The 24,322-nt window shown below is 35.6% G+C and overlaps 1 protein-coding gene across 4 annotated transcripts in view; it reads right to left on the minus strand.

The window, feature by feature from the left end:
* LOC125225959 (elongation of very long chain fatty acids protein AAEL008004-like) overlaps positions 1–24,322 on the minus strand; it is a 68,750-nt gene that overhangs the window by 3,648 nt on the left and 40,780 nt on the right. Inside the window, exons 1-8 of one of the 4 annotated variants that reach the window (XM_048129771.1) lie at positions 23,053–23,168; positions 17,018–17,081; positions 10,595–10,663; positions 9,108–9,190; positions 8,909–9,016; positions 4,347–4,430; positions 3,174–3,230; positions 354–596 (exon numbers count right to left, since the gene is read on the minus strand). In XM_048129771.1, coding sequence (XP_047985728.1) covers positions 354–596; positions 3,174–3,230; positions 4,347–4,430; positions 8,909–9,016; positions 9,108–9,190; positions 10,595–10,652 — 633 coding nt within the window. In that variant the 5' untranslated portion in view covers positions 10,653–10,663; positions 17,018–17,081; positions 23,053–23,168. Of the gene's footprint in view, positions 1–353; positions 597–3,173; positions 3,231–4,346; positions 4,431–5,769; positions 5,851–8,908; positions 9,017–9,107; positions 9,191–10,594; positions 10,664–10,780; positions 10,935–17,017; positions 17,082–23,052; positions 23,169–24,322 lie in introns of those variants that run through there. The other 3 variants (XM_048129773.1, XM_048129770.1, XM_048129772.1) reach the window with 3 other exon arrangements.

Genomic DNA, 24,322 nt, shown 5'->3' on the forward strand with positions numbered 1-24,322 from the left:
GTTGGCCTTCACATTGCTATGCTATATCAGCATTATAATATATGTGTGAAATGTACCATGACTGTGCTAAAAAATAATTAGTAGATTGCGATGCGAATGTCCGTCGATTTTTGAAAGGAAGTTGCTAGAATTAAAGCAAACTTTTATGCTAAGGTTAGTATTTAGTACTAATAGTTATATATTACTCTAAAATCAGTTACAGAGGGTCCCGTAGCCGATAACGTATCTAGTATGTGTACAATTGTACACAATGATGTGCACGAAAGTATTAAGAAGCCCGAAAAATGAGGAGTGAACACCGGGCGTGATATTACGCCGATTATTACATTTGTATAACTTTATATAACACTTACCATTTGCAGACCAGTGAGGTACTTCTTCCACCAAAGGTACTTCCTCACAGAGGGTCCCATGGCCGACAGCATATAGTACGTGTACATGACAATGTGCACGAATGTGTTAAGAAGCCCGAAAAACGTGGAGTGGCCGCCGGGCGTGAACTTCACGCCGAACCACACGGACATCGGCATCACGCCGTGGTGGATCACGTGCAGGGTGGATACGTGGTCGTACTTCTTAGCTAATACGAAGAAGATCTGGAACGATAAACAATATTTTAAGTATGTAGGCCTCAGTCGTTTGTTTTTCTCTTTTTTAAAGGCCCGTACAAATCTTTGTTGCTCCTATGGCACTGGTCCCACCGCGAGCTAGTAAGCTATGAGCTATCGGCTATAAAAACGAACAAAATATAAGCACTCCCGTGCACATAGAGACACGGCTATTCGCTGATATAATTATGATAGCTCATCGCTGGCTCAACTATAAACATCGCAGTGTCTCTTTTATTTACACGGGAGTTAATCTTTTGTTCGTTTTTATAGCCGTTTTTATAGCTCGCAGTGGGACTAGTGCCTATGGGACCACTTCGGTTTTGTTTTAATGCTGCATCCACACATATAGGCTATACAGCGAACATTCGTGATCGTCGTTTAATTCCCTTTGGATAGCGAGAGATTGCATGACGAATATTATCCGTCTCCATACTTGTTTGGATTCACCTTTAATCAGGGATGTAACGGAGCTCTGCTTCTGCTTCCGTTTCTGCGGAACTTCCGTTTTGTTTTACACATCCGCTTCGGTTCCGGTTCTGTTATTTTTCAAACGGAAGTTATAGCGGATGTCGAAACCTAGCGCGACGGTGGGACATGAGCGGCGTACATCAAAGACCAACAGGTTTATAGTTATACCTATCATTCGCTCATCTCTCCGCTGCCACGTGTTGCGATACCAAATATCAATCGCTTCATTCGATTTTCGCGCCAATGTTTTGTCCTGTCCACCTAGTTCTGTAGCAAGTGAACAACTATTCAGTGGTGCAGGGCTTATATCTACGATCCCCTTAGATGCAGACTGCAGGAAGATAAAGCTGCCAAGCTTTTGTTTATTAAATACAATTTACCTACCTACTTCTTTTAGAATCACTTCATTTAATTTAAAAATTTAATTGTGTGCAATTACATATATTTTTAACTGGTTAGTTTTGGATTGTATTATACCTAACGGGTAACTAATCTTTCCGTTTCTAAAACCTTTTACGGCATAAAAAAGGTTGATTATTCTTATGTGATTTTTAGTGAGTAAACAACTAAGGTGATTTTAATTTTTGGATTGTATAAGTAATATTCCAAGCCAACTCTTAAATTCTTAGTTCATAAACACCTAAAAGTTCTAGGTAATTTAGTTATTTTTGGTTTATGTAATACCTATGTGGTATTTTTCTTTTCGTTTTTAACATCTTATAAGCTCCGCTTCTGGTTCCGGTTCCGCTTCTGCTTCCGTTAAACTAAATTCTAAACTTCTGCTTCCGCTTCCGTTAAACTAAATTCTAAACTACTGCTTCCGCTTCCGTTAAAAGCACTTCCGTTACATCCCTGCCTTTAATAACACATAACGCGCTTGATCAAGGATTGTGTGGCTATTGTATACTCTGTATTATTTTCTTTCGATAACTAAAAATTTAACATGAGATATGGTGTGTAGTAAAGAATCTGTTCAGAATAAGTAGGTAACTGGTAACTTAGTGTCCTTCCTTAGAATCCACGGTCTTGTAATTGAGCTATCCTAGCATTGTTTACGTAACAAGGTAATACGTCTAGGTTTTTTTTTAATAACGGAAATGACAAGTCATTTTCGCAATAGGATTAATTGCACTAATTTTAGTGTCACGCTATAAAATTGTTAAATAGTTTATGTATAAAATATATTTAATTGCAGGTAACTACATACTACATCACGCTGAAGATGTACAGTTAATGTACATATTGAATATAGATACGGAAAAGGTCTCAAAAAATTGTATCCACAACCTTAACTTATAAGCAACTATCGGCCCGCCCCGGCTAATACGCCCCGTTATCATAAAAAATGTTTATAGTAAATTATCCGTACCTAAAAGAAACATAAATGCCATCGCGGACTTGAGTTATCTATGAGAGATTTGTAGATCTATGAGAGAGACAATTTTGTCATACATTGTTTTGATATAGCTCAAACGGTTTGGGCAGCGTTTTCGATTAAAGCTGTCAGCCAGCGGAATTTTGTCCGACTTGATTAGCCAATATCGTCATATTTTATAAATTATATAAGTACCTAAACTTTCCTCAAAAATCACTCTATTCGTTGGTGAAAACCGCATATGTATACACGACTCTGTATACATATTCTTGGAACTTTGTTCGCATCTATATTGAATGCCTTGACTGTACTACGTGAAAAGTACCTACTATTTAAGGACAATCCAGTATGATTAATTATATACTGATTATGTTGTTGAAGTTATTGATCGTTTGCAGAGAAATCATTATTGTTGTTGTCTTTGATATCTTAATTACGTCGAGAAAAACAACGAACTATCTACATTACCTATTACACTGAATGACTTTGTGTAGGTAATTCAGATAGTTTTTTTTTCAGTATGAACTGAAAGTGTGGCGTCAGATCATGATCTGAAAGATTTGATGAATTATCATGAAACTGAAATTGAACTAAACTTTCCTACACGTCTTGTTTGTTGATTGGGACGATCCGAGCAGCGGTCAAAAGATTTATATACTTCTTACAGACTACATTGTCTAAATAAGAAATTGAGGAGTATAGTAAAAATATGCACTCACCGTATCGAAAAATTCTGTGAATTTTGAGAAGTAGTACCACCAGCAAGCGTGTACCATCTGAAAATGTGTGATTATCTATTAGAACCGCAGAATTTTTAGCATTGATAATATATTTTGTATTTCAATTAAAAGTTAAACAAATAGGCAAGTTGCTTTTAAAGAAGTGAATAAGAGAGAATAATACGTGAAGAAATTACAGGAAAATCAAAACGATTGTTGATATACTTAACTCAAATTGTTGGTAGGTAGTTATGATTAGGACATAGAAAATAATAAAAACAAAAGGATGTTAGAGTTTTGGTGCAAGAGAGCGTGCAGTCATTCATGCATTTGTGGAATTAAGAAAGGAGAATCTACAAGTATTTGTTGTCAAGTATATTTAATGGACTTAATATAATAAAGAAATATTGCTCATAAATAATTACGCTACCCAATAAAGCATTTTAGGCTATTTAGCATATTTCAACCCTTTTCGGTTGACGGTATGTTTTACATGTTCTACCTTAAAAAAAATTAAGCAATGACCAAACCGAAATTGAACAGTTCGGCGCTTCATGAGGTTGAACATGTTATTTTCGAAAAAAAAATAGACTTGACAACAATTTATTCAGGAACGTATTTGTTTTAAATGCCAATAAAGAAACAGCTACATCAAATTATCGCTTTCTAGTAAAATAAAACTTTCTGCGGTCTCTTTAATAAAACGTGACAAAGGCAAAAATCTAAATTTCGTTGTTTGTTTTTATGTCTCTGGCTCCATAATATGTTGCATATATACCTAAATGGGGCAAAAAACCACAATTCGAAATTGCTTGCATTCCAATTGCATTGATTTCTGATGTAAATAATCGCGACTAAGGACTTCTGGGTATTTTATTCTCTTTCTTAATAGGCATTTTTCCTTTACACATAAATGCATGCGTTCACATGCTAAGAATTCTACAGTAAATAATTATAAGAATCTAATTGGAAAATTATGTTACAATAAGGGTTCAAAACACTGAGATATTGCTCTCTGGTCTCTCAGTCAAATACTTGAAGTATAGGTTTTAAAGGGAAAGAGGTGCGGAGACGTGGAAGATACAAACAGTAGGGGAACAGTACCTAATAGTCATAGAAGGAGGGGGCTAATCTGACAGGAAAGTATAATAAAAGGTTGAATTGGTAAATCACCCTCATTGTCTGTGGATGTTTGGAGTAGTCGACGGGCTGACATTGATAGTTATACCTGCCTGTGAACCATCCAGAGAACCCGATCTGAAACAATACACCGACACCTGGCCCTGTGTTACTGGTATATGTACATCTTCGACAATCTTAGCACAATAGCCGCATGCTATATCGTCTTCATAATCAACTGTTACAGGTTAGTGTGCAGTAAACTTTGATAACTTTCCCGTAATCCGAATGACGCATGCTGAAGCTAGTAATGAACTATTGTTCCGTGGTACTCAACGCGGGATTAACGTGTGATTTTAACTAGTAGGTAGGTATAATAGAAGCATGTGACCATAATTTCTCGTAGCTCGTCGAGTATAAATTACCTAGACATGTAATCGCGTCAGCACACGTCATTAAAACGCGTCTCTACATCTTATCACCTGTAGTTGAGCAATGAACTGCAGCTCTCAGTTATCAGCACGGTATTTAATTTACGGTTATCATTGTACTGACGACTTTGGTTCACTTCACAACTGAGTCGTTAATTCAGACGGCTCGATTTGAAAATTGCAAAAACGTGATCGTTTGATCACGTACTATCAGCTGCAAAATTGCATGGAGAAGTTATGAATGAATTCGTTGATAAATTCGCCATGCACTTTTGCGGCTGATAGTACATAAATCGCGCTGCTTATGAGTAGAGTGAATCAACGACTGGCTTGCTAGCATAAGGGCCCATTTAGACGGTACGAGAACTAGCATATACGAGTTTTATTACATTGCGGACTTTGATTGCTGTGCAAAATTTGATGTAACCTCAACCGTAACTAAAATCGCATGCGAGTTCGCACGCCGTCTAAATCAGGCATAAGTTGCGTAGGTACTCGCGCGACCTCATAGGTACATCATTTACCTCAATATGCTAGACGGTGTGGTCTTATTACTACATCTAGCCTTTATTTCAACAATTTGTCACTTATCATCTGACGTTAATAATTTGCCGTTTATAAATCAGAAATGCGCGACGAATAGCCAATATTAGATTCATTTAGGCAACTAAATAGTCAATTTCACGATGCATATATCAACCGTAACTGGCGTGGCAAATCATTTTGAATGTAGAATGCGAAAGAAAAAGAATGATTTTTTTTTTAAAGATTTCGGAAGTCTCCTGACAGTTACTTATGTATAAATAGTGTACCAGACTGACTAGCACGACTTGCGTTCTCGCACGCGAGTTCATTCGCGCTAGATATATGGTGTACGTGCGAGAACAAGCTGCTAGCAGATCAGTTGTTGAAATAAGTGCTTGATAATCCTAGCTACATTAAAACTACCTATATTTACAAGCTAATTCCTGCAAATATAAATTATTATATACAGTGAGGTTAGTATCGTCGCATCCTGGTCCCCGGCTACCCGGTAGCCTACTTACTCTCGTAGCCAGGGGGTTGTCGGAGTAGTCCACTGGCTGGCACCTTAAGCTGTAATACTGCAGCCAGCCCCCCATCAAACACTGGCCGTGGGCATTTCAAATTAAATTATCGATTCGATTTGTTAATTAGATTAATACGTTAAAAGTTGAACTTGCAAACTAGTGATAAATTATGCAGGTACGTAATCAGTCGCTAGTTTGGTTTAAATTAAGGTAAATTTATGATAATACTTACACACGGTGGGTTTAATAATTGTTAAAAATTAAAATATTCAGCTAAGGTGTATTTTAAAAATAAATTAAATACCTACACCTTACCTTGTAGGTAACAAGGTGTATCTTTTAGTACGAGATTAACGAAAACCAATGATAGAAGACCGTAAGAGCTACCGATTTATTCACCATATATCATCATCGTCAGCCAAAAGACGTTCACTGCTGATGGACGCTATCAATATATATACAGCTGTTTCCTTCAACTTATACATTACGTTGTACGTATTCGGCGTATATTAATGGATTTTCAGTAGGTAGTTAGGTTAACAAGGTACAGCAAAAAACAGTAATTAAGTACTTATCGCAGAACGATAATTTTAAATTTTGAGTTTAAATCGGTAGGTAGCTGATAAGGTTCGTGATGATTGGCTTTCGTTAGATCTACGTTGGAGGCAACACCGTGTATAGTTTTATGTGTGGTTTTATGTCTTTGCTGCATTTCTCTTAGCTTACGGAATTCATCATATTCACGGTCATTCTGTATATAAATATATGTAATTTTATAAAAATAATGCAACAAGTATATAATAAAAGGTGTCATTTAATTGCCCTCTTCGTGACCATGACGTGATGAGAAACAAAAGCTAGTATTGTTGTTTAAATAACAATACGCGGTTATCTCGCGGGTGCGGATCCGCAGTCCGCTCAGGTGTGCGAGCGAGACCGAGCTATGCAAGTTCACATAGCGAGGTCCCGTTCTCAGACCGAAGCGGCCAGTTGTATTAGCTACCTAAATTGATGATGTTTGGAACTTGACAGTGCCTTATAATGAGTAGGTTTACGAGTATTATCAATTAGATTCTGCCTTCAATTTCACCCTACACTAGTAATTAATACTCGAACTAAATTGCTACCCCTATTGCATCCTTAGAACAAGAATTGGCAGACAAGCATGGTCGTGCGATAAATGATAAAATATTAAGGCGTCCCTATCGCACTATTTGTAAGTTCGATAGGGACGGCCTGATGTTTTATCATTTATCGTAGACCATGCGACTATGGGATATGCTGCCAATTTTATCACGTATCCACGTGGATAAAGCATCCGTCACTGCTTTGGCAAGTTGTCAGTGTTCTGACAGATGTCTTATCCACGTGGACTGAAGCTGATAAAAGTTTCATGTGTCCTGCCTACCCCTTTATGGGATACAGGCGTGATTGTATGTATGTTGTATGTATGTGTATAAAGGCGTCCCTATCGCACTACTTGTAAGTCCGATGTTTTATCATTTATCGTGCGACCGTGCTTGCCTGCCTGGTGTAGGCCGTGTAGGCGACAGAACTACCAACCTCCGTGCTGCGAGCGTGTTGGCACAGTTGGCAGTCTGGCAGGTATGGATGCCGCTGCCAGCGCGCGTCTTTTGTTTTTTGTACATATTTTATTTACCGTTGATGGTGGTACGATCACCTACAACTGGAACAGCCTCTTACACCGTGTTTTTATTGAGTCCGTTAACTTAAAGATAAGGTTTTTATATATTTATATTTCTCTAAGATAATAGCGCCGTAACTCTTACGGTTACCGAGTTACCTATTAAAAAAATAATAATAATTACTGAACACGTGTGTGACAGCCTTTACCACTTCCTAATGATATTTGTTTTGACATGTGCCGTCAATGACTTGACACTAACTTGAATTTTATCCTTAAGGGTCTCTCACTGATTAATTCATTTATGAAAACAATGAATTTTATGAAAAAAATAACTAAACAATGAAGTTTAACTGAAAGTGATATACAGGATGGTTCCTGATAACGAACCTAACAGCGTGTCGAATTTAACGGAAAACAAAAAAAAACACGGTGTATTATTAACGGAAAACAAAAAAAACATAGTGTGGTTTTTTATCATTACGCATTAAAGTTATATTAATGAACTGGCAGCTTATAGCTGATACGTGCACGTCAATGCCCTGCACACGTATTTATGTCCATTAAGATATGTTTATTATAGAGTTTGTTTTTAAGATAATTTATTTTTACGTCTATAATAAAATTTGTTTTTCAGAGTTTACTGTGGTGGAACACTGATTACAGTTTCGGCAAACTGTGCCACATTATTTAATAAAATATTATATTCAATAAGTAGGCCACAGGGGCACTTTTACAAGTCAATTACAAAAATAATATACGGATTTAACAAAATTTAAAAGCTACTTTAAATTAAAAATTAAACATGGTGAAAAAAATATTGGATGGAATTTTGCGTGTGGTGATGCACAACACAAGCAAGGTTGTTGTCAGTTTTAGAAAGGCGAGTCCAGTTATCAATGGTCTGTGTATCCTCTCACGGAATAAATGTCTGAATAAAGTATGTTGATTTTTCACTATTAAAAAATACGTAAACTCATAGTTCCTGTTGTGTGTCGTTGAATAGCAACTACCACACACCTTCTGCTAATAAGAACCGCTGTTGACGACAGCTCCGGTCATAATGCAGCCATCGTCACACTCATTAAGGTGCTATTACAATGTCACAAGTTTCAACCAGTAATTAGACCTCCCTACGCAGAACAATAGCATTGAGCAAGTGACAATTAACTCAATATGAGAACAGTAGCCTGATCATACCATCATACATTTGTATAATAAAATTATTAAGTATAATATATATAAGTAACTTCAATGCTTTCTCAGGATCATAGCAAATACTTGTAAAATTCGTAGTCTCTGCCTATGCCTACCCATTTGGGAAACTGTCGTGAATATATGTATAAAAATTTAGCTTTAAATTGAAATCAAGGTATAAGGCTCATTATATAAATAGAGAACTTATAGATAACTTACTTACATTAAAAATATAATAAATTAATATATAAGTATGTACTTAAACTAAATGCAAAATTTGAGCTTTGATCTTACCTCATAGAACAGCCATGTACTGAACAACACTTGTAAAAAATTGTATCCTATTAAAATATTTTTTAAATTGTATGGTTTTCGGTTTTCCATAAACCTTGGTCCTAGAACCTGCAAATAAAAAATGGAAATTAATTTAAAATTGTAAATAAGTAAATATTAAACAACTAAAGACAATAATTTTAAAATATTTGTACTGTACCTTGACTAGATAAACATAGGTTAAACATAATATTAATGTAGGTAATGGGGAACTCATCAGGAACCATGGATTTGTCCGGGAATCTGTAAAAAAAATAAAGTCCATTACAGATTTTAGTTATATAAAATATTCATAATAAATGAAATGGTCACCTTCAGGTTCATGTAATGAACACCAAAACAAATATATCATTGACATTTAACTATAACTCTAGTATCGTCACAAATCAGACGGTATTTTTGAGTGCCTACAGATTATCCGGCTACTTATTGCAGGTAAACTTATGCTTATTTGAATGCCATAAGAACCAGCAATTTGTTGATTTTCAAATTAAAACCTTTTATTTATTAGAATACAAAATACAACACTTGAATTACATTTATACTTGTGCAACATCAGGATTCTGACATTTATGACCTTATGAGGTCCAAAAACATATCTTTATTTTGATTTAGGACAACAAAATCCTGTTTAATATGGAATAAAGAAATAACAGGTCTTAGAGGATTCAAGTCAATCATCATGTTCAACTATCAATAATCCATCTGTCTTTTGTTTTATTCGGTTGCAATGCATCAGTGTAACAACTGCTATTTTTACATTATGGACATAATTTTAAGTCTGTTGTATGTTTCGGTTTTTTTTCATATTTGAAAATTGTGTCATATTTCAGTATTCAAATAAAGTTTTTATCTATTTATCTCTCATAAAGGAACTCAGTCCCACAGACTATCATTTTGATTTTGCCAAGTGTTGTCAGTTAGGACACTGGTATTTTGTGGGCACCCTAACCCCTGGAACGCCGATGTAAAAAAATTGCTACTGAATTAATAACCTTTGATTTGTAAATTACAGTCCAGACAAGGCATTCGGGGGGTTAAGTATGTTAACATTGAGCTTATAAAATTACATGCAATTATGCATAGGTATTATGGTAGGTACGCACAATATCAATATTTTTTTAAAATAAAAAGCACAAAATAAAGTTTGTGCTTTATCAACAATGTAATTGATTTCAAACATTGCAATGCAGATTTTGTGTATCAATGCAGGTAAAAGTTAAAGCACTGATTAGTACTTTCATCAGAGGATTTGTGTTTCAATGTAACAAGAATTTAAACTGTCAAACTTTTGTAAACTGAATGAAACAAATATGTCTGTTTTAATATGAAACTGCAGAAGGGCCACCGGTGGGGTTTTAATGGGTCAGCTGTAAATAGAATCTGTCTTGACACACTGAACTGTTAATTTTAGGAGCAGTGTCAAGCATTGTGTCAAAGTTATGCACATAATAGTGTTATACTTTACATATAATTATTAGGTGTTTCTGATATATTTAAGACCTCTGAATTTTAATTAATATTTAATTGATACAAATAAAAAATAAATAAATTGGTAAATAATATTTCACACATAAATTTAACTTTTAAAATAATTTGTGCATTCTTAATACTAAAATTATTTAATTATGAAATTTTTTCACTTACCTCCATATTTATCCATAAATTTATGCATGCCGTCTATATACTCTAAAACTAGCGCCATTTTGTTGATTACTGCAAAACAAAAGAAGACTATGATTAAAACACAAGGTATTGATAGTCACTTATTTTACCCGGGATTTTTAGGTAGGCGGAGCCGATGCAACAAAGTGTTAAGTAAGGTTAGTGTACCTTTTTAGGACAACTTGACTGAATTCGAACACTGAACTTATTTTGCATGGATAATACACGTAAAACTTAAACAGTTTAATTAAAGCTATACAAATATTTAGCACAACAGGATGTAATTAAAGGAATTTTAATAAAAAACATCGCTGGAACGACCCAGCCCGTCAATTCTTGTCCAATTTGACTGACAGGTGCGGCAGTCTACACAGATAGAAAATATCTCTTCAACCAAAGAAACCTATTTGAACCAAGAGATATCCAGTTTCCCATATCAGGAAGATTTTAATTACTTGATATAAAACATAAAATGTCTCGATGTTTATTACTTGCACTAACCATTTTATATCTTAACATGATTAGCAAAACAATCTTTTTTTAAAAACTTAATCATTTATTCCAAGAGCGTAAACGTTTTGTTCAGTGATAATTATTACTCAGAAGCAAATCAGCAAGTTCTTAAAAACAAGTATAATATTTCTTGGTTCTAAGTAATAAAATTGTTGTATTAAGAGTTATGACGGTTTTCGGTTAAGAGTTATGCATAATTAAAGTAAAAGTTAATGTTTCTTGGGGTGAAACAATTAGTTACTTACACCAAATATATACATTTTTCATTTTAAAAGTTCTGACGGTATTAGATGAAGATTTACATGTTTGAAGTTAGATTTAATGTTTCTTGGGGTGAAACAGTAAGTATCTTAAACCAAATATACTTACTTCTTGGATGTAATTTATCTTATTTCATTTAAAATATATAATTTCGAGTTCCCCAGCCAGTTAGAGAGAGAGAGAGACTGGAGCGGAAGCACGTTTAGGATAGTCCTCAATAATAGCGCGTAGTTCCCAGAGGGAAGCAGGGGCTATTATGTCGGAATTTGTATTCCTATGATTCGATACATATCAAGTTCCAACCGGCGAGCCTAACCAAATCGGGAAAAATCTTAACACCGCGATGTACGAATTCTATGGGCTGGGGTCAGCGCCATCTAGCGGGTTTTTTGGTAACTAAACCGGTGTCGCCGCTCGGCGCGCGAACTAAATCTTGAAGCAAAACTTTATTATTTTTCGATCTAAACGTGTTGATTCTCAAATGGAACTTGTAGGCATTAAATCAAGAATTTGTGATATGAAGCCAAGAATGTAATAAATCTTGACCTAAGTCGGTGTTGATTTTTTATTTAAAACCTGCTCGAATTATGAATGAAGTCTATAAGCATCAAACCAAGAATTATTATAATCAAGCCAAGATTGTTCTAAATCTTGAAGTAAAACCTTGATATTTTTTGATTTGAACTTGTCGATTCTCAAATGGAGCTTGTAGACATTAAATCAAGAATTTGTGACACAAAGCCAAGAACTTAATAAATCTTGACATAAATCTGTGTTTATTTTTGTTTTAAGTTATTCTGGAACTTTGAATGGAGTTGCAAAGCATCAAATCAAGAACTATTAAAATCAAGCCAAGATTGAACTAAATCTTGACGTAAAACCGTGTATTTTTTTTATTTAAACTTTTATGTCTTGACTGTAGAACGTAAAAGTTAAATTAAGAAATTATGATTTCCTATTAAAAACGCAGAATTCTTGTAGTTAAATTGTGGTGAATCTTCTTTTAACAGGTTTTTATTTTTGCTTTGATAAAGGTTACTTGAACCAAAGACGTTTTTTAAGAACTAGCATATTCATACTAAAACGGTGTAATATTTTGTTGCAAATAAATACTTCTTTGATTCAAATCTGTCCTATTTGTACCAAATGTATATAAAGTTACGACTGAACAATTTTGATTCTTCTTTGAAAAAGGAATATCCCTTTAGGTTAAGACCATGTTATTAGATGAAGAGTTATATTATTCCTTTTAAATAACAGTGTTTGAGAGAGTTTTCCGTCTTAAATTAAAATATCTTTTCTATCTGTGTACGTAATACGTATATAAGTATGTATTTATCTGTATAAGTAAAAGTATATCGTCGTCTAGCATCCATAGTACAAGCTTTGCTTAGTTTGATCTGTGTAAGGTGTCCGTGTCCCCCAATATTTATTTATATTTATATTTTAAACACTCACAATAATATATGTTACGTAGTCCTACTATCTCATTATATCTCTATCGCTCCTGCTTATTGACGCGACAGAGCCAGACTGCATTTCTGTCGGCGTCTGGCGTCGACGATTGCCATTCGGATACGCCGGCAGTTATCCTCCAGACGATCGGAATTTTCGGTTCATTGAGAGTTGTGAACGACAAAACACTTGAAATTTGTGGAGAGACGACTATGATTCCGTAAATCGATCCTACCACTACATCCGATATCGGATCGGATTTATAAGTGCCTGTAGTTTCGCGGTCGAGGTCGGACTTTAATCTCACCTTAATATTGCATTTTTTTAGTAGCTAAATTACAGCCAGCCAAGTTTGTCACTAGAAAAAGGCGCGAAATTCAAGTTTTCTACGGGGCTAAACATTCGCGCCTCCATTTTTAAAACATACCTAAACGTCTCGACATACGACATACACTTGCAAGTATACACTCGCAGGGGGTGGTTAAAGGTCAATAACCTTTGTGATATTACAATTTGTACGGAATTTTTGGAGCGTAAAGCTAGGAACATACTACGCGGACGTCCGTCGTAAAACGACCGCGACCGCGACCTATCAGTGTGCACGGAACAAAACATCCAGAGCCAGGCCCCGTAGCCGAATGGCATTTCTCCGACGCCAAACGAAAGCGATACGCCGCTGGCTCTGTCGCGCCAATACGCAAGCGCGATAGAGATAGATATCTACTAGCGCTTCGTTTCGTGAGCGTTTCGTGAGCGATTGTGCCATTCGGCTAGCCACCCTGATTTCGATCGGACGTCCGAGTCGTGTCGCGATAAAGCTGGTTATCAAACTTCTATTATTAATTCTCTGAAGGTTTGCTTTGGTTTTATCTAACAATTGTTGATTATTAAGTATTACCTACCTACCTGGAAGAGATCCCTTAAAGGGATAAGTTCGCCTTTGTACTTATAATAAGCTCTTTTTCCTGTGTGTTGTATTATTTTCTGGTACAATAAAGTGTTTTACTACTTACTACTACTACCTACCTACATAATTGACTAAGTAGGTAGTTCATTATTTTTTTGTATATACCTAAGTGCCTACCATGTGCCTATAACGCGCAACGAATCTAAATGTTCGAACTAGGTATTGCATGTATTAATCACTGTTGTTTATAATTTACAAAGAGGAGATTAAGTAAAGTAAAAAAAAACTTGATCTCGTACCAAAAGTTCTATTTATGGAGCCAAAAAAGAAGACGTCGAAATTTTGGGCCTCCAAGAGTCCTAAAATTTAATACGACTATGACGTGTACTTACATGTATGTAGGTACTGGTTTTATACCAAAAAATATCTTTTACAGCTACCTAAAGGCTAAGTGCGTTTTCACATTATCCGATCCGATATCGGATGTCGGACCGATATCCCATACATTACAGGCGCCACCTTGGATTTTTTCTATTGAAATCCTTCCGACATCCGATATCGGATCGGATAATGTGAAAACGGTCTAAAGGTCATCGATCTATTTTTTTCTCAAACATGTACGGAAATCATTATTAACCCGTAAAACGGGTCTTAATCGCGTAGTTGTAAAATAAAATTCAATTTACCGTTGTGGACAACTTGACATTGACACTGGACAAAAGTTCAAAACCCCCGGAAGTTTTAGTAAAATATTTTCCTGATGTATTATTGTAAGAATATAGGCATTTTTAAGTAAAACAGCCCCTTTGCACAACTTGCGTTGTCGCGCGCTAGTCCATCCATACATCAAGCGTGACTTCACGTATGGACTCGCGCGCGACAAGGCAAGTTGTGCTAAAGGGTCTGATAAAGAGAACTTGACAGTTGACACATCACAAAAGTGTCGGACATTCACCCGGGGAAACCCAAACGGCTGGCAACCCTGTACGAGTAAGCAGCAATTTTCTCTCATGTACGATATAAAGTAAAAATGGATAAAATACGATTTATCGGTTTTGTTAATGGAAAGGAACTGTTTCGTATTTACGTTTATCGGTCTCGCGCGCGTTCTCGGGGAAATACCGACCGATTAATCCGGTTATAAATCGTCGTTTGAAGATGACATTAAAGTTGTTAATGTGGTCATTTGATTTATAAATGATTGTAATTATTTGCTATTTTTGTATGAGATTCTACATACTCACATTTCATTTTTATGTGGACAAGCTTATTTATTAAAAAATACTATGCTAGCGGCGCGAAGGTCGACCAAACAGACGATGGGCTGACGATGTAACCCAGGCCGCAGGGAAACAGTGGATGACGCTAGCCCTAGATAAGGACTGTCAAATATCAGATGTCCAGAGGGTTGCCAAATGCATTTTAGAAACCTTAGTATCCTTACATTGCCTTGCATATATATCCTAGAATCATGTAAATTTATTAAAGACCACCCTGAACTGTACCTACACCAGAACCGGAGATGTGCCCCGCCGCTTTGAATCACGTCATAATAATAATCTTATACAAGTAACATCAAAGTTAGCAATACACAAAAACGGACCTTATCCCTCGTCGATAAAGATCTATAATAAACTGCCAGACCATATAAAAAACGAACAAAATCAAAATAAATTTCTAAAAGTCTTAAAGCAATATCTCGCAGAAAAAGCCTACTACTCGGTCGACGAATACTTAAAGAATAAGGATTAAAATCATGCATCTCTCTATCTTTCCTTTCTACTCTGTAAATGTAATGTCTAAATTCCCTTTTATTCGTGTTATATTTAGTAGACGTAAATTGGACAAACAAGAATTATAATATTGAAATGAAGTAATTAAGTAGTTGATAAGTGACATATTATTATATCTTATACTTTTAAACGAGCAATTCTTGTATATTTATTTATTTATTTATTTATTTATATATTTATTTATTTACACTGACGATCTCGGAAACCGCTCTAACGATTTCGCAGAAATTTGTTATGTGGGGGTTTTTGGGGGTGAAAAATCGGTCTAACTTATCCTTAGGTCCCGGAAAACGCGAATTTTCGAGTTTTCATGCGTTTTTCTTCGCGCGCCATCTCGTGTGCAGTAGTTGTACTGTTAAGACAGAATTCTTTCGGTCGATGTAAGTACAATTTATTACAAACACTAGATGGCGACACAGGTCAAGGCTAAAACGAATAGAAAATACACTATTTGAGTTTTTGTGGCGAAATGCGCGCCATCTCGTGTGGAGTAGTTGTGTTGTTAAGGCTGAGAATTCTTTCGCTCGATGTAGGTACTATTCATTTTTGAACTAGATGGCGACACATGTCAAGGATACGAAACAGAACCGAGCGAAGCTCGGTTGCCCAGATATTATTTGTAAATGCATGATAAATGGTATATAGAGGTATAATTGTAAGTAAATTGCAGTGCCCTTTACAGGGTTGTGTTGAAACATTATTTAGTAATAACACCTACTGTACACACAAGCAATTAAATAAATGAAATGAAATGAAATGAAATGAAGGACACTTGGAAAGAGATGGAGGAGGCCCAAGAATATAATACTCAATCGAAAATAAACAATTAGAAAAAAAAAACATTTGAATCGTAGTTTCACAAAACCACGCATTTAGGAAACTATAATTTATCTATTTATTTTCGAAATTTTTAAAATATCAGAGTAAGTAGGATAATTATGTTAGAAACTCTGGAGGAGGCCTTCACCCAATGAGGGGTTCATCAGAAGGAAAGAAGATACAGACAAGAACAAACACAAGACATGTAAAAAAATTGATGAATAAATGGCTTTTTTATTTTTATTCATTTATTTTATATTACTATGCTAGCAAAAAAGTACAGTTTTCTAAAATTTTACTTTGATGTATGTAATAATTGTACTGTTGCATCAGCGCCGCCGCATATTACTTTAGTTAAAGTTTATTAAGCAACTTAAGTCACTAGAAAAAAGCGGCATGCTTAAAAAAATTAGGCGCGAACGTTTATCGTCCCATGGTAAAAATTAGAATTTCGCGTCTTTTTCTAGTGACAAATTCATTTGACCTAACCAAGATGACAAAAACCTTTGCGAAATGAATGCTATGTATGTCTCTCTATTGCATTAACGCAGAAGGTGACACAGAGACAGTGAGCGTTTCGCTGTCGTACCGCAAACAATTGTCACTTTGGCTAGGCCTGCTGGTTACAAAGTAACTAAAATAAGAATATTTACTCACCTTATAATTAAACTGTCGAGGCAACTTCCAAAACCGACTGCACTCAGGCAGGCACGACTAGTGTCTGTGGACAAACAAATACAAACTATTAACACCTGTATGTGTATAGTGATATAAAAGTAAGACTTCATAAGTATGATATAAATCAATGCATCTCTTACACCCATATAATTGCCGCAGAGATACTATTGTCAAATCATTAAATTAACCATAGCTGGGCACCGTTAATCAAGTAGTTAACTTCGTTAATCGCTAATCCGTTACTAAAAAAGTTAACTTCGTTAATCGTTAAAGCGATACATTTCGAAAAATTTAACGTAAGTTAAAGTTAATCGTTAATCCGTTAACACGTAAAAAAAATTAACTTTTCTTTAAATATTTAGTTGCATCAGTATCCACTATAACGTATTATATTTCTGTAAAAGGCCGAAGTACAGCTAGCCTATTGAACTCTAGGCTGCACGTGGATCGTGGAAGGCAGTGATCGCCTGAGCTACTGCCAAGAGCTGTGTCAGGAGAGATGCTGGCGGTGACGGGACTGTTGTGGCACTTTGGGCGGTAGAGGCTAGGGAAGCGAATGTGGTCGTAAATAGGGCTCGAATTTGCTGCCCTATCACTACAACAGTCGCCATGGTAAAGCTTAGGATTCACCGAATCAAAGTTAGTAAAAGCAAATCCACGTGAAGAATCCAACCTTTTTAGGTAATATTTCGAACTTTTAGCAATCGACATCGGTAAAACCTAGGATTTACCGGTAAATCATAGGATTTTCCGTACTTCGGGCTTTTATAGTAGCGTTCAGAAGGTGTTTTTCGCAGCGCAGATGGCGCCTGTGCCCTATTAGATTAACGATTAACGGACTCGGAGAAATTTAACGGAAGTTAACGAGTCCGTTAACATTTTTTCAAGTTAACTTAAAAGTTAATCCGTTAATCGAAATGTTAACTTCGTTAATTAACGATTAACGGATTAACGAGTTAATGCCCAGCCATGAAATTAACTCATTATAATGAAATATGTCTGCTGCCGGTAACTCTTTGTGTAACAAATATTAAGCACGTGATTAATAATGATTCCAAATTAATTAGTCATAATACTTAAACTGGACATTCAAATAAATGTAATTATGGGTTGCGTTAATTTGAATTAAGTATCTTATTTACAGCTATTTGCGCATTTTAATGTGTTCAGTGTACCTAATTGCAATTAATTTTAGATAGAAACTGTTGCTAGCTAGGCTGTAGGTATATCGTACGTGGTGGAATGCTTATAGTGACCCTGCGACACTCCACCCAAGACGGAGACGGAATTCGTTGGTGGTTTTAGACGGTAGTCCTATTCAGGTTAGTCCGTCAGCGCCCCTGGTCCCCCGGACCGGATGGCATGTGTAAATGCATTTCCCCAACGTAAAAATAAGAAAAAAAAACCGGCCAAGAGCGTGTCGGGCCACGCTCAGTGTAGGGTTCCGTAGTTTTCCGTATTTTTCTCAAAAACTACTGAACCTATCAAGTTCAAAACAATTTTCCTAGAAAGTCTTTATAAAGTTCTACTTTTGTAATTTTTTTCATATTTTTTAAACATACGGTTCAAAAGTTAGAGGGGGGGGACGCCCTTTTTTTCCTTTAGGAGCGATTATTTCCGAAAATATAAACATTATCAAAAAACGATCTTAGCAAACCCTTATTCATTTCTAAATACCTATCCAACAATATATCACACGTTAGGGTTGGAATGAAAAAAATTTCAGCTCCCACTTTACATGTAGGGGGGTACCCTAATAAAACATTTTTTTCCATTTTTTATTTTTGCACTTTGTCGGCGTGATTCATATACATATTGGTACCAAATTTCAACTTTCTAGTGCTAACGGTTACTGAGATTATCCGCGGACGGACGGACGGACGGACGGACGGACGGACGGACGGACGGACGGACGGACGGACAGACAGACATGGCGAAACTATAAGGGTTCCTAGTTGACTACGGAACCCTAAAAAAGGCTGTAGGTACCTATATCAAAACAATGAAATGGCTTTTATAAGAAATACCTACTTACATGTTAGCAGCACACACGAAATCAAGAGTTAGAAATAAAATTTCGCTTAGGTACGGTCAGCCAAGGAAGTGGTTTACCACTTTTCGACTCTATTTTAAACACAAAAGGTCGAAAAGTGGTAGAACACTTTTTTGGCTGACTGTACGGTAAAATTATGTACCTATAAATTTTTATTTTTTGGGCACCGGAGAAGCAATGAAAAGCATAGTTAGAATTTAAGTATTTACTTTATGTCATAATGGGTAGTTAGGTACTTAGTAGTATATTGCATCAGAGAGCGAGACATATTTTTCTATGGGAGACAACTTCGAAAAAAAAAACAGCGTTCTTGTAATTTTTTTTAATCTGTACGTTTATGGCCTCTTAATATACAAAGGCATTGTCTTAATCGACAGTGCCATGATGATTAATGTTTTAAATTAATAAAAAGTCGCATAAGTAAAATTGTTAAAGATTAAACAAACACAATAATGTATAAAGTTTTTTGATATAATTAATGAGAACATTCCAGGGGCTGTCCCGTACAGTCTACCGTTGAATCCGTTGTCCCGCGTACAAACGCAAATCTTCTGCAAATTGGCTGATGTAAGAGTCGTCAGATCGTTTCACATAATGTGCAGAATAAATCAATGTGCACATTACCTTACAAATAGTTATTTGTTATACAAGGGGGCAAAGTTGTATTTTAACGCCGAGTGTGGAATTGAAAAACGAGCAAGTGAAAGGATTCTATAGTTGAACCACGAGCGAAGCGAGTGGTTCGAGAATAGAATCCTGAACTTGCGAGTTTTTTAACACACGAGAAGTAAAATATATTTGCACCCGAGTGTAACACAAAACTTTTCCCCTCACTATAGCGAGGAAACTACAACGCAAAAAATGCGTTTATCACTGCTTCCAGTAGTACCACAGGTGGTAAATCATCTTTATTACTAGATTCACCTATTTTTATCAATTTTAAAGCAGTTCATTTGACTTTATTCAAGGTCAAATTACTTTACCCACTAGTGGATAAAATACGTTTTTACCCGCTGGTATTAAAGGACAAAACACGTGTTTCCGAGCTAGTGAGGGGAAAAAAAATTACTACTTAATGTAATTAACGGCAGATGTTTTCATGGAATGCTCCCAAAATGTATGCATTTTTACTCCTCTTAAAAAGCCGTACATTTTAAGTTTAGAACTGATTTTTTAGCCACCAGCTGATGTAAGGTTAAAAAGTTTACTTGACTGTACACAAACAACATAACAATAGGTTTCAATATACATAATTGATCACTGACATATAGGTATCGTATCAGTTATCAATGTTTAAATAGTTTTGGATAGGTAGTATTTAATTTTATATGTATTATAAATGAACGTAAAACTTTGTAGGTAATCTAATCAAAATCAGGCTCAAAAATGTGAGTCCATTGGGTTACCAAAAGGTGTTCTTCCACAACGCAGGGTATTTTATTTACCAATCGCCTACGTCATGTAGTCAACCTAGGGCGTTTTCACATTATCCGATCCGATATCGAATGTCGGAAGGATTCCAATGGGAAAAATCCAAGATGGCGCCTGTAGTGTATGGGATAACGATCCGACATCCGATATCAATAATCAATAATAATAATCAATAATCATTTATTCATTTGCAAGAATGTAGTACACAAAACAAGTTCTTACAGTATACATTATGTCCCATAGTACATTCTGCTTATCAAAGCATGCAAAGAAGGTGTGCTTAATCTAACTTAATAAATATACAAATATACAAGGTCCTAACAAGTAAAAGATTGTTACACTATTATTACACACATGTCTAGATATTATCATGATTTCAGAATTTTAAGTATTGCAAAATTAAGAATTATTATTTACTACACAAGTCAATTATTAATGTCTGGATATACTAATGTACAAATTTAGATTAAGATTGAAACATGATACAATATTAAATTAAATATTAAATAATTACATTGCGTTACAATTAAAATATTCCTTAAGGCTGTAGAAGCAATTTTGCTGAAACCATTCTGTGACTTTCTTTTTAAAGACATGGAAACAGTGTTCTTTAAATTCAAACGGTAGATTATTATAAATTCTAATGCACATATAATATACATTTTTTTGGCTACATACTAGGCGATAAAAGGGTGCTGCGAGTTTATAAGTATACCTATAAGAACGATTTGAGACCTGAGATTGTAATTTAAATAATTGCAAGTTTTGTTTTACAAAAATACAGATTTCCCTTTATATATGCAAGCTAGAGGCAAAATGTTTAATGTTTTGAAGTGTTGCCTGCAGCTTTCCCTGTGTCCACACTACAACACTACACAGCACTACAAATAGCGCGAACACATTTCTTTTGAGATCGGATCGGATGATGTGGCAACGCACTAAGGTTGTCAAGTGCTTATGTTCTCTGATTAAGGTATGACCTAGTTCGGGTAGCGTCTGCAGGCAATGCCTTATCGAGAGTCTACATATCATTGTTACTCTTATCACATCAGTATGCTATGCTACTGATAATGAGAACTTCACAAAATTATATAGGAATTAAAATCTTGTAATTTTCTTAACTAAACTAAGTAACTATTCGCCACCTGTCTCGAATGTCTCGATCCTGCGCAGCCTCCTGCCAGTCACTGACTTGAAGCTTCCGCAGATACGCCGACGCACTGTCCTCCCAGCGATACCTTGGTCGACCCGCCGGTCAGCCACCACGCCACCAGTCGGTCGACTCAAGAACGCTCTCTTGACAGCCCGATCGTTTCCTATTCTAAAGTTAGTGACCACCAGCGATCGTTTCGCCTATGATATTGACTATTAACTATGGTAAATACAATAAAAAAAATAAAAGTAATATTTTTTAAATATCTATTTGTAATCCAAGTAAAATCTTGAGTACCTAATTCAACTGACAGTCGAAGTTTACGAAGTTACAAGCGTCATAAAAACGAAGCGATTAAACACCTCATTTACCAAATTCGGTTATTCGATTATTTTAAAGTTTTACACGCTTCAGTGGAAAACCACACAAACATTCTGGTATAATAACTATTACCAACGTTTCCGCATGTATTTCCGTGGTGTAGGTACAATTAAAAATAACATTGTACCTTAACCTACTGACTAGAAAAATATTGAGAGTAAGTACGTAAATAAAATATCACCTAGATAAATGATTGCTTTATTAAATAAGAATAATTTCCTTGATGACATGTTAAATTTAAGGAAAATACAATAGTTTTAAATAGGTTCATTAATTAATAAAGTATTAACAATATCGTAACTTATTAAGTATCCGCGTAATATTCGTATAATTATGAGCTAGGTTATGAAAAAAAAAACTCCAAAATTGAAAATGACAGTCCCTACGTACGCTCCATTTTTAACCCCCGACGCAAAAACGACGGGGTGTTATAAAAGTTTGACGTGTCTGTCTGTTTGTCTGTCTGTCTGTCTGTGTGTGTGTCTGTCTGTGGCACCGTAGCTCCCGAACGGATGAACCGATTTAGATTTCGTTTTTTTGTCTGAAAGCTGAGTAAGTCAGGAGTGTTCTTTGCCATGTTTCATGAAATTCGGTCTAGGTATAGTATGTCGCAGTCGGGGGTTTTTTCAAAATTTTAACTTTGTGATTAGGTTAGTTAATACAACGCCAACGTTCCATTCAACCATTGTCACTATTATCAGAAAAATGATCTACTTTTCATTACGTGCCAAAAAAATGTAAGTAGGTAAGTATATATATATATAACTTAATAAACAGGTTTCATTTTCAACTCACACTGAAATGTGTATCACAATGGAAAATGCTATGCGGGCAATTTCCCACGGAATTCTTCAGGACAATGATATTGTGTCAGGTACAGAGAAATTATGTAGGTACGATTTTGTCCGTGGGTATGTACCTTGAATTTGGTATATTTTAGATACCTTTTAATATGTATTGATAAGATAAGGGTACTTATTACTTTACAGCACTTACTCCAGTTCTGGTCAAGGTCTCAGTGGTCTCAGCGGCAATGTAATTTAGCCTTTTAAAACTTGCTGACCAAATTACAGTTTCACAATCTGCCCGCACTCCACTGATATCCAAAATCACGACTGATACGAGTACTTGCAAAATGTTTACGTAGTTTAATATTTTGTTATAACGAGACGTCGGTACTTCCGCGAAACGGAGTTACATTGAAACTATGTACAGAAGCATCAATGAGGTTTCGTTATCACCGCGACGTGTTTTGGGATTCTCGTGACAGTTGTGATGCAAACGGCGAACTGACACGTTTCTCTCGTCAGCACGGAATTATCACTCGGATAACGACTACACGGCTTATCTCACATGTGACTGACATCAGATAACGTTATAATAACCAATTAATGTTACTCTTATCAGGCAATAGTGTGTAAGTATAACTGATCTATCTTCTTAATGCCTTGAGCGATAATCGCGTCGTATCGATGATGTAACGCACAAATAATACTTTAGATATCAATAGGTAAAAATTCAAATTAAAAATATTTAGCTGTTTTAATTTAGAATTTAGGAAACTAATTAAGGTAAGCTAAGTCTTGTTAGTTTGATTCATAACATAAAGTCTTGTACCTATTTAATTTTAGACAATGCATATAAAACTAAAATCAAGTAGGCGGTGTAATCTTGTGCAGGCTGAAGGTGTAATATGCATATATATTGACGCTTATGACAGGCAGAACTTATGAGTTCAAAAAATTTAGCCATATTAACTTGGGTTCGTGCGAGGCTAAATAATGTCTGCATGTATATGTAGCTAAAATCGGACATGACATAATGGTCAAAATCTTGCAAAAGTAAACATAATTAGATGAGCAGAATGCCCTGCGAAGGCCGAAACTCGACATCCATAAGATCACACTGGTTACTTTACTGCGTCCCATCCCAGTTATAGATAGAACTTATCTGTTCTTTTTTTCGTGTTATTTTAATAAGCATTATTATGAACCGCTATCTTAATCGAATACCCATAACCCACTCGCACAAGTCGAACAACATCCATCACTTTTACTATCGCAACTACCACTACCAAGCTATAATTATCTTAATGTATCGGTATTCGGAATACTTAGGTGCATTATAAAATAAAGCCTACAGCCGCCTCAGTAAGATCACAAGTAAGCACTTGTCCAAGTCTGTATAGGGAGTATGTAAATATAGTGTTAAGATAATAAGGCTTTGTTTTTGTGATTAGTTGTATTGAATCAAGTGGGTCATTGGC

The sequence above is a fragment of the Leguminivora glycinivorella genome, chromosome 5 (assembly GCF_023078275.1).
Source record: "Leguminivora glycinivorella isolate SPB_JAAS2020 chromosome 5, LegGlyc_1.1, whole genome shotgun sequence".
In the NCBI taxonomy this organism is placed as follows: domain Eukaryota; kingdom Metazoa; phylum Arthropoda; class Insecta; order Lepidoptera; family Tortricidae; genus Leguminivora; species Leguminivora glycinivorella.